Below are 11,909 nucleotides of genomic sequence, written 5' to 3'. Positions count from 1 at the left end.
CTGTGGAAACGGGCTGATTCATTCCTCATAACAGCTCGGTGGCCATTTTCTGCCTCTTTTTGGGTGAGACATTTCCCCCCAATGTTGCCTCAAAATGGCACGGAATAAATTATTTAATCGATTGCAAACATGTATGCTTTCCTCTTCAGAACTATTTGAATCATATTCATAACTGCATGTGTAACAAGAAAGCATATTCTCCGAATCTGAAGCCATTGTTTTGATTCTCCAGCAATGCAAGACATCTTGGCGTGACGTCACGAACTGGGGACGGGACTTTCTGAAAATGCCCAATTCGCAGCTCAATTTTTTTGTAGATTTTGGACACTTTAAGCCATTTTTATTGGTGTTTTGCATTTGACTAAATATATCATACTGCATGTTTTGAGTATTTTAGATGCTATAAAACGTTTTTCTAATGTCAGTTAGGAAACAAAAAAGTGACGTCGGTTGTCCTTTAAACACTTTTTATGAAGAAAAACGTTTCCTACAATTTAACTCATCGAGTTTGGATTTTCATGCACACAAATCGAGACTGTCTCTAAACTTCAATTGGATATGGAAGCTGTCTTGGTGAAAACCAGCAAATAAAAGTAATTTGTAAATAAATTTGGTGAAATCAGAAAAGTGCTCTCAGGACCACTTTTCATTGTGCGCTCATGGGGATAGAAAGCAGTGCATAATGTATGCAGAGCAGAGGAAATAAAATATGTAAATTGGCATACCTGGTGCTTTCCACTATCTTTGTGACTGCTTTATTTTTTTATGTATATGATAGTTTTCCATGTTCAGTGCTTTGTTACAGCTTCAGCTGTTGTTAAAACGCGATATAAGTTATGCATTGTACTGTATGGTATAGATTTCATCATTTTTGGTAGTCATGGTACACAAATACGGATTAAATCGCCTGTCATTGTTCAGTATCATCAGATTATTAGTAATCTGTGAAGCAAGCCTGTTGTTGGTTGTTTGAAGGCATTTTATTTTGTATTTCATTTAGAAAAAAAAAAACATGTCATGTGATTTTGGCCTGTACTGAACTTAGCAGAAACTTGACATTTTGGAAAACCAAAACAAGGTTTTCTTATTTTTGTAGATTGCATTCAGTGGCATGGCTGTTAAGCATTGTTAGGAGTCAGAACAATAAAATCCATGCACTATATACAACAATAAATATACAGTAAAGTCTCATTATATCGATATTATCGGGAGTCAGAAAAAATATCGATATCACCGGACAATCGATATATCCGATCCTGCGCCGAACTTCATTAAAAGTGGGCAATAAAATGGGGGATCTTTGATATGGCATGTAATTTTCTCATTGAGTTCATGGATTGCGTATCTAGCATGCTTTTGTACTGTAGTGAAAAATAAACTTATGCATTAAAGGACAACCGACCTTGTTTTTTAACTGACGTCATAAAAACGTTTTATAGTATCGAAAATACCCAAAACATGCAGTATAATATTTTTATTCAAAGGCAAAACACCAATAAAAATGACTTAGTGTCCAAAATCTGCAAAAATTTGAGCTGCGAATTGGGCATTTTCAGAAAGTCCCGCTCCCAGTTTGTGACGTCACGCCAAGACATCTTGCACTACTGGAGAATCAAAACAATGGCTTCCGATTCGGAGAATATGCTTTCTTGTTACACATCCAGTTATGAATATGATTCAAATAGTTCTGAAGCATACATGTTTGCAATCGATTAAAGAATTTATTCCGTGCCATTATGAGGCAACATTGAGGGGGGGAGGTCTCAACGAAAAAGAGGCACAAAATGGCGACCTCCTGTGGCCACCTCTGTTTCCACAGCCTGATAAATTCCTTATATGGAGCTTGGACGCCCTCTTCTGGCAGCTTTTGGGTTCAACACGAGTTCCCCAGAACAAAAAAAAGTACAGCAAAATACATTGACGTGATGGAAGGACCGCTACAATGCGTCTTTTTTTTTCGGTCAGGGGCGTCCCTTTCGTGACGTCACGTACGGACTCGTCACCAACTCAAAAACATGACTTCCTGAATATTCAGCGCGAGTCTTAAAACGTAAAATATAGCTATATGCGGTGGAATCCTATTAAAATACGCTCAGTAGAAGTCATTTGAAGCCATTTTACAAATTATGGACACAACTTGTCCGGAGACGTCGGTTGTCCTTTAAGCTGTGCTTGTATCGATATAAGCAGAGCAAAATGGCTGGCGGGAGATGAAAAGGGCACCGTAGTAACCGGATTATCGTAATAACCAGGTATCGTACTAACAGGAACTAATTATACATAAAAGACTAGAAATTTACCAGGAAATGAAAATAGCAGTACTATCAATATAACCGTCTTTAGCGATATGAGACTTTACTGTATTGAATATTGACTAACATTTTTTTCTTCCAAATACTGTAGTTACATTGTCCAAATTCCATGATTTTTGGTACTATGCTCCAATAGTCCTTACACCAGCGTGGGTAAAGTAAATTTTGCTGGAGGACGATGGACAATAAAAAAATGATTAACAATAAAATTCATGAAGAAAAAAACAACATTTCATTATTAAACAAATATCATCACTTTGTTTCCTCGCCAACGCTCTCTCCACAGTGAAACCTAACAAAGTCCAACACTCGAGCTTGCTGCCCCTTAAGAAACTGGGCAACAGTCCTGCTGGGGTCTCCCAGGAAGGTCTGAGGCAGGAAACGCGTCTCGCTGTCACCACATGGCAGGTCATCCATGTTACCAAGCGACGTGGGAGCCTCCCCCACAATGTGCTGTCCCAGTTTGCGGCCCAAACTTTGACATTGTTCTTCTTTTCCACCCTGAAACACAACCATAGCGGCGTAGCGTCCCATGGCCACCTCGGTCTGTCCTGCCACGCCACCGTGAACGTATGAGCCGATGTTCCACTCGGCGGGCACGCTTAGGGTGACTGCCCGCCTCACTGACATGTTCTCACCCAGGCGCCCTGATAGGATAGGACACAAAGTCTGGTAACAGTATTTCATGCTGAGTAAACAATAACTGTATACATCATACTGGTCTGGATAGTATGAATGCAATATTGCAGCAGTTTGGAAAGCTCCGAATAAAGAGCTGCAATGTATTGCATTGTATTGTATTCCCTTTAGCATCACTCCATCTAGTGGATGTATAATGCAAATGCAGCCACGATTGGAACTTCTAATCTCTGTGCCTTCTCATGCAGTGCGCCTTAATTGTAAAAAAACGTATTGATGACACAGTCCTATTAACAATGATACATATCATTTATAAGCGCCTTTCAAAACTCTCAAGGCCATTTAACAGTCACAGGATAAGTTTTTCTGTGGATGCGCAACGGTAGTCACATCCGTCAGCGTTCACTCAACCTGGAAGTAACTCAAACAGATAGAAAGCTAGCTAGCTAGCTAATAGACAGCTAACTAGCCAGCTAGATAGCTATATACTAGCTAATAAATATCTAGCTAGACACTCAGCTAGATAGCAAATAGTTTATAGATAGCAAATCGCTAGCTAGCTCAATAGCTAGCAAGATAGCTGGATAGCTAGACAAATGAAAACAAGTGGAGGGTAAAAAAAAATAATGTTGAGCTAGCTAATAGATAGCTAACTAGCCAGCTGTATAGCTAATAGATAGCTAGCTAGACACAGAGCTAGCCAGCAAGCTAGGAAATAGATAGTTAATAGATAGCAAATAGCAAGCTAGCTAGCTAGCAAGATAGCTGGATACCTAGATAAATAAAAAGAAGCGGAGAGTAAAAAAAATAAATAAAGTCAAGCTAGCTAATACATAGCTAACTAGCCAGCTATATAGCTAATAGATAGCTAGCTAGACACAGAGCGAGCAAGCAAGATAGGAAATAGATAGTTAATAGATAGCAAATAGCTAGCTAGCGAGCAAGATAGCTGGATAGCTAGAAAATAGTCGAGCTGGCTAATAGATAGCTAATAGATAGCTAACTAGCCAGCTATATAGCTAATAGACAGCTAGCTATACACAGAGCTAGCCAGCAAGATAGCAAATAGATAGTTAATAGATTGCAAATACCTAGATAGCTAGCAAGATAGCTAGATAAATAAAAAGAATTGGAGAGTAAAAAATAAATAAAAAATAAAGTCTAGCTAGCTAATAGATAGCTAGTCAGCCAGCGTGATCGCTAATGGATATATCTAACAGGTAGCTAATAGATAACTAACAGATAGCAAATGGATAGCGACGTAGATAGCTAATAATTGCAATTAGCATTACTGACCTATGCTTAAAGCCACCTTATCAGCGAGGGTGATTCCATCCGATACGCTCAGTTTGCTCAGCTCGTCAGATGATAGAAGACTCTGGAAGACACACAATGAATGTAAAGCGTACTGAAATGCATCTCAATGAATTAGGCTGGAAAAACTGGATTTATTTCAGTAGTTCAAAGAACAATGTCGGAATCATATTTTATAACTTCGTTGGTAGCCCACAGCTAACAAAAAACCCAAAATACAAAATTAAGATAGAATATTAATGAAAATAAAAAAACCTGAACAACAATGTCACACATGGCCCACCTTGAGGTATCCAGTTCGATTTTGGCTTTTATTTTGGTGGTGAGCCAAGGCGGAGAAGGCGACATCTTTCACCAGCTGCTGAAACTTCTCATTGCGGGCGACAAAGTCTGTTTCGCAGTTGACCTACGTCGCAAATATTGAAAACACATCTAGGTGAACTGTATCCATGGTTATTGTCACCTTTCCACTAGGTCGCCAATTCTGGATGTCTTCATTCATAAGGTTTGTATTAAGGCCGAGTGTGATTTTAACAAAATGTGTGATAACAACAACAACAATAATAATACATTTCATTTATACACGATTTTCAAAACTCTCAAGGACACTTTACAGTCACATAATTTTTTGTGCAAGTGAGCAGCGGCAGCCATTCGCGCCAGCGTTCACTCTACCCGGAAGTAACACAGCCAATTGTTCCTTAAAAATGAAAATAACGCACTAGGATCCATTTTGCTACCAGGGGGGTCATACTAAATGTTTTAAAATGATTAAGCAATGATTTATATCTATTTGTAAACTGAATTTCTGCATGTCTGAGAGCGCTTTGGCCAATAAAATTGCTGACAGCTCATTTTTTTCCAGGTGAACTGTAACCATGTGCATCCAAGTAATTTTATTCCTAAGAAAAAAATATAGACATGCATTTACACTTAAGACATACTCGTGTGTATTATCCGGAATTCTAGAATCCTTTCAAATTAATTCTCATTTAGACAAGGCATGTGATGTGTTTGAAAGGGGAAAAACGTGCAAATGAGTGACTTTAGGAATAGAGATATGAATGTGCAAGCGATTACTCTACCTCGACCATAACTGCTACTTGGTCTCTCATCAAAAGGCCAATGAGGCCATCTGTGGCTTTGCGACCCTCCAGTTTGCTCGCTTTGCTCCAACCTTCTTTCTGTGCCTGCTCATTCAGCCAAGCCTCCGCCTGATATTTGGACATCACACACTATCATTAAAGAGCACAGTCACAAGTAAAAAAAATCGAATGCAAACCTGTGCGATGTCATTGTCAAACTTCTCCAGCGCTTTCTTGCAGTTAATAAAAGTATATCCGGTGCTTTTTCTTAGTTTGACCAGGAGGCTCTTGTCAGCAGCCAGAAGACGACGGCATGTGTGCAAAGGGTGCCGGCTGGCCTGAAGGTGACAAGGGATCGCGCAAAAACGTGAAGCCCAACTTTAAGTATCCTTATCGTAAACCAGCGCAAAGTGGACATATTACAATCATCCATTAATTTTGTTCAAACCTGAAGTGATATGCAAAGTGAACGTTTCTGGAAAGAAGCCTATTTATACACGGTCTACGACGTACGCGAACGAACAAACCTACGTAGTAAAAAAAAATAAGGTCGGAAAGGAAATAGGAAAAGCAATTGGTGTCAGTCCACTAACCTTTGCAAAATCTTGATTGAGAATCCTGAATAAAAAGCGTACTGACATCTTAGAAGCATCCACTCGCACCGTACTTACGAAATCACGAGTAGGTGAATGTCATTGACATCCACGCGGTGTATGGAAGCCGAAGCGAGTCAAACTTATGTGCGTGTATATGTGGTATTTCGCTACCTGGCGTCGAGGAGGCTAACTGCAGCGTGTATAAAAAATAGAACACCGTGTTTATTTTGCAGTACTCTATAGCCTTTATATTACCGTATATGGTTACTTTTTTTACGTGTTACTCTTTAAATTCGCCCTATAATGACTGTCATGATGTAAATCATCATATAATATGTAGACATCGGCACTGTATGTAGATTGAATGTAAATTTCTCCACCGCGGGACTAATAAAGATACATCCAATCACATCCAAAAAATGGTCCATTACCTTCCTTTTACCTCAGAAACACTCTTCTCCTTTTAGATATGTGTGTAAAAATATGGAGCCCCTTGTCATTACATATTTTAATGCTAAACAGTAGACTATGTTATATATATATATATATATATATATATATATATATATATATATATATATATATATATATATATATATATATATATACTGTACAATACAATAATTCGATATTTAGTTTTTTTTTTTTTTTTTTTTTACTTCAAGAGTTGCTGCCTTTCCAGCAGCTCCTATATTTTCTTTTTCTACTTCTTTTTTCCTTTCTTCTTCCTTTCATAACTTTGCTGCTGTGAAATGTAAATTTCTCCACTGCGAGACGAATAAAGGTACGGCCAATCCAATCCAATATTATTTTAAAAGATAAATTGCTTTCTTAATATTTACCACCTACAAAATTTACAGGGAATGAATTAAGTGTCAACTACAAACAGAAGAGTTGGAGAATCATTCTTCATAACTATGAATGCATTGGCAACTCTAGAACATTGGAAATCAACTAAAGTTTGAGTGTAAAGAAAAAAAATAACATAAGTACGCTGACATAAAGAGAGCAATTGTCAAGGAAGAAAATTTAAGAGGTAAAATTGGTGAGGCTGAAGGCTGCACGTGAATAAACTGAAGTGAATCTGTTCAGTCAGAGCTCCTTTGAAAAAAAAAACGCTGTGAAGGACAACATCTGACACAAGGACAACCCTAAAACACATGTTTTTATATTCTGTATTTGTCATGGCTGGACATGAAAGTTTAATATAAAAAAAAAATAATTCTTCATTATGACGGATACTTCCATCGATGAAATTTACAAATTCAAAAAGTCATCACAGCTCAATTCTTATATCTTTTTAAAAAAATATATTAAAGTTGTGCTAGGCCAAGCAGGTGTGGAATTTCACAGAGAAAAGCTATCAAGTCTATTTGCACATTAAGGAAAAATATCTGGGTTCAACCAAATGGAACAATGATTAAACCAAGACAAATACTTCAGAGGGCTCTTTTTAGACATTTTGTGAGGTGAATCCTACCATGTGGGCTGGTCGACGAGTGACATAGGAGCTGCTCTATAAAAGATAGAGCACAGGAGTGGTACCTTTACCTTGTTCCCATTGATTCAGGATGAAAATCATTGCTGTCTTCGGACTTTGGGTCACTTTGCTCTGCCGGGCACATAGTAGTAAGATGTTCTTTCCTTCATAATTGTCACTGCTGCAGCACAAGGTTATTAGCGGCGGACTAAAGTATAATGTATCATGTTACTTTCTAGACTCTCTTGATTCATGTCAGGGTCGCTGTGGCTTCGGAACTGACAGTGATTACTCCTGTCAGTGTAATCCATCCTGCGAGCGCTTCAAAGACTGCTGTTCAGACTATGAAGAACTTTGTAAAGGTAAATGCTTGTTTTCTAAACTTGCAGAAAAAAAGGCATTTGGAAATATATCGGGTTTCACAGCAAAATAGAATAGCTTCTTTCCTGGCCCATGCTATTTCTATTGAGCCACTTAAAAAAGTTAAAATGGTCTTAGGAGCACTGTCAAATATAAAAATAAACATTCTGCCTGTCACTATATGTCACTGGCATACATAGTTGGGAATCAATACATTAAATTACCATTAGCAATTTACCAGTATGTTTGTTATTGTAGCTGTTTCTTGTTTTTGTTTTAGCTGGATCCACTTCATGCAAATGCCGATGCAATGAGAAATACAACTCCCAAAATAAGTGCCACTGCAACTCCAAGTGCACACAGTATAATAACTGCTGCAACGACTACGTAGACGTATGCAATGGTAACCCAGAGATGCAAACAAGCTCACTCCCGTATGTCGCTCTGTTGCCTCGCGGAGAACACCTGCTCAAATTCACTCGATGGAAGATGACCATTTAAGTCGCGGGAGGAAGGGCAAAAAGGCAGAAATTAAATACATGTAGTTAAAGCATGCATGCATGGATGGGTGGGGTAGGTATGTAGGTAGATAGATGGGTAGATAGATATCTCCTTTACTTAGCTAGCTAGCTATTTTAAGCTGGCTAGCTAGATACCTCGCTAGATAGATAGCTATATAGCTAGATAGATTGACATATCATTTTTTTTTAGCGAGTTAGCTAGCTAGATAGATTAATATATATACAGACAGACAATCTTACATTTATGACTATGAATTAAATTGAATTACACTGGTTATAAGAAAATAAATAATAGCATTTACTGCAGTGTGTTTTTATAAATTAGAAAAATATTACAGCACACCAACCTCCTAAAAAAACTAACAAAAAGTACACATTGTAATAGTGATGAAGGCATCTTAACGTTTGCTTTACTGTGAAATCTGGTTTTCTGCATTTGGCTGGCAACCAGTTAAAGATGGACTCAGCTGATAGACCACCTCATAATGAGAAAAAAAAGCTGGGAAATGGTTACTTAGTTTTGTTTCATGACGTCAATGTAACTTTAAACCACAAATGAATGTTAAGCCTTAATTTTTCTGTACGATGTATCGTAATAAATCATAAATACGTTTAAAATTAGCAGTACAGATGGCTTGGTCATGATTATGTACGAGTGTCTATACAACGAGGCAGAAATAAAATACCACATATGGCCGACAGGTGGCAGTGCAGTTCGAGATAAGACGTATGTCAGGAACATATCGATGCTGTCGATGCACAGGTGGCGAAAGTGGCGGCGGTTCCGTGATCACCGACGCTGAGCTCAAGTCTATCTCTGAAGCACTTTACGCTCTGGACTCCAACCGAGCTTCGGCCTCCCATTTGGAGATTGACCCCCAGGTTTTGATCTCAGGATCTCAAACCGGGTCCCAGGAAGACCTTTCCTCTCGCCCGTAAGGCAAAATTACATTCTTTGATAGCGTTTTCAAATCTATACCTCGTTGCTTTGACAACAGTTTGTTTTTTGTGCTTTCAGCTTTTTCCGCTTTGTGGATGAGAGGGCTTTGTTCTCCCGGCCCCCCTATGAGGCTTTCCTGGCTCTTTTGGACAACTATAACAGGATGACGGGACAGACAGAAGACGTTAGCTCCCAGGAGATGGCCGAGCAGGATGTCTTCCTTAGGGAGACCATGTCCAACACTGAGCTGGGCCGAGAACTCTTTGCCTTCTTGTACACTAAGGGTGCATCACCACACACACACACACACACACACACACACACACACACACACACACACACACACACACACACACACACACACACACACACACACACACACACACACGCACACACAAACACACACACACACACACACACACACACACACACACACACACACACACACACACACACACACACACACACACACACACACACACACACACACACACGTTTTTTCCCCCCACCATCAAATAAATACTATTTTTGTCCTTAAAGGAGTCTACACGTCAGAAGAAGAGTTCATCTACGACTTGAAGATGATGTGGTTTGGCCTGTACTCTCGAAACAACAGGAAATTGGATTCCAGTGGTTTTGAGCACATTTTTGCAGGTTGGAAGCGCAGTCATGTTATCAAACTAATTTACACCCAGTAAAATGGAGGGATACAGGGAATATAATGATATGATAAAACCAATCCAAATATGTGGGGGCCCGATTTGGCTCTCAGGTTTAGTTTGAAATCAGTGCGACCAACCAACTGACCACATAATACCAAAAAAAGAAATTATTTATTCAAGACTGGTGAGTTGTTTTTTATGGAGTTGGAATTATAAGGATCACAACACACTTTATTCACTTTACAGGCTCTTCGAACACATAACAAAAATGCACTGGGATTAAAGCACTGGTGAGGCCTCTGGCAATGTTTTTCCCTCCCACAAGGGGGCAGCATTTGCCTTTTGTACAGCCACCCTCATTTCAAGCTCAGATAACTCCAGACCCAGAGAACTTATGAATTAACTTTTTTTCTGATGAAAGAGGACAGTCTAAGGTTTCTTACGCTGCATTTAATGTTCATGTAGCCCCAAAATTCAATATTCTGTGGGACCTGCAATTTGAGTGAAAATGGCAAAAACCCTGGCACTGAAGTGGATACATACAGTAAAGTCTCGTTATATCGATATCAGATATATCGATAGTCCCGGTTATATCGATAATATTCCTATGCACGCACGGAGAAAATTACATGCAAACAGGGTCGGATATATCGATAGTCCCGGTTATATCGATATTTTTTCGGACTCCCTTGAATATCGATATAACGAGACTTTACTGTATTTGCACACCGTCTGGCAGTGAATGAGTTAAGAAGTCTGAGCACACGGTAAAATCGGAAAAAAAAATGGAAATGTTTCTGTGTTCCAGGAGAAATCAAAGGCGGAAAAATATCAGGCTTCCACAACTGGATCCAGTTTTACCTTCTTGAGAAAAAAGGACTTCTGAATTACTACAGTCACAGCTTTGACGGGCCTGTAAACACATTTTTTTAAAATTATTTATCATGCTCTATCCTGCGTAATTGCGCTTTTGTCACCTTCTCGATTGTACTTACTCACAGTGGACGACCTTCCCGGACGTGTTCGGCATGCAGTTTGAATGGGACGGTTACTTTAAGGAGGTGGGCTCGGCAGTCATCGGCTGCAGCCCCGAATTTGACTTTGCCATTTACAGTCTCTGTTACATCGCCAGACCAGGAAAACAGTGAGCGTCGTCGTCCTGCATTATCAGCCCGCACGGGCTGGATTTGAGTTGCCATTTTTGTCTCTCTTTGTCAAGATGTCGTTTGAGTCTCGGCGGAAAGGAATTGATCATCCAAACATACACCTGGAATAATTCTTACTACGGCGACGGGAAGAAATATATCGGCACTGCTTATCCCACAACACCCAGGACCTGAAGAAGCCGCACGGGAAGGAGTCAACAGTACTCGATGTCATGACACTCCTGCACAAACAACGCATATGGACTGATGGGGGATACTGAGGAAACACTATTTTGTCAACGTTTAAAGATTTGACTCAGAAATGCTTCAATAAAGCAATTACGAAGTGATGCGGTCCGGGAAGCGGCTCATACTTGCATTTACCAATGTAAATGTGGGACCTGCAATTTGTATCTATGCTTACCTGTGACTGTAAAGTGTCCTTGAGAGCTTTGAAAAGCGCTTGAAATAAAATGTCTTATTATTATTATTATTATTATTATTATTATTATTATTATTATTATTATTACAGTGAGACCTCAACTTACGAACTTAATTGGTTCCCAGACAGAGTGTGTAAGGCGAAAAGTGTGTATCTCAAAAAAAAAATTCCCATAGGAAACCATTAAAATGGGAATAATCCGTTCCCGGGTTTCCATAAAATATACTTTCCAACTAAATAAGCCTAAAAAACTACACACAACATACCTTATTTATGTATAATAAATGTGCTATTGTATTGTAATGAAAGAAATACACTGCATTGTGTCATAAAGTCACTTTATTCACATTTGTGATGGTCATTTATGGCTTGATGGAATGGTCACATTCAGGAAGCAGCAAGTAAGCAAATAT

General features: G+C 39.0%; 2 protein-coding genes across 3 annotated transcripts; one reads left to right on the top strand and one right to left on the bottom strand.

Annotated features, from left to right (window-relative positions):
* Positions 1 to 109: 109 nt before the first annotated feature.
* tsfm (Ts translation elongation factor, mitochondrial) lies at positions 110 to 6,074 on the bottom strand. The gene is made up of 6 exons (XM_089009723.1): positions 5,944 to 6,074; positions 5,548 to 5,688; positions 5,351 to 5,479; positions 4,549 to 4,671; positions 4,248 to 4,329; positions 110 to 2,959 (listed from the first exon to the last, which is right to left on the bottom strand). Exons 1-6 carry the CDS (start codon positions 5,989 to 5,991, stop codon positions 2,565 to 2,567), a joined length of 918 nt encoding a protein of 305 aa, XP_088865849.1. The 5' UTR covers positions 5,992 to 6,074; the 3' UTR covers positions 110 to 2,564.
* Positions 6,075 to 7,435: 1,361 nt separating this feature from the next.
* endou (endonuclease, poly(U) specific) lies at positions 7,436 to 11,540 on the top strand. 2 transcript variants are annotated; one of them, XM_089009721.1, is made up of 9 exons: positions 7,436 to 7,575; positions 7,666 to 7,788; positions 8,067 to 8,189; positions 9,071 to 9,242; positions 9,326 to 9,531; positions 9,788 to 9,901; positions 10,718 to 10,824; positions 10,911 to 11,053; positions 11,129 to 11,540. In XM_089009721.1, the coding sequence occupies exons 1-9, from the start codon at positions 7,518 to 7,520 to the stop codon at positions 11,247 to 11,249; spliced, it is 1,167 nt and encodes a 388-aa protein (XP_088865847.1). In that variant the 5' UTR covers positions 7,436 to 7,517; the 3' UTR covers positions 11,250 to 11,540. The 2 variants fall into 2 exon arrangements, with proteins under 2 accessions (XP_088865847.1, XP_088865848.1); XM_089009722.1 differs by lacking the exon at positions 8,067 to 8,189.
* The last annotated feature ends 369 nt before the right edge of the window (positions 11,541 to 11,909 follow it).

Source organism: Hippocampus bargibanti, linkage group LG12, assembly GCF_051943395.1.
Source record: "Hippocampus bargibanti isolate YZ-2025 linkage group LG12, ASM5194339v1, whole genome shotgun sequence".
Taxonomy (NCBI): Eukaryota; Metazoa; Chordata; class Actinopteri; order Syngnathiformes; family Syngnathidae; genus Hippocampus; species Hippocampus bargibanti.
The sequence above is the reverse complement of the archived record's forward strand: the minus strand, read 5'-3'. Positions and strand labels throughout refer to the sequence as shown.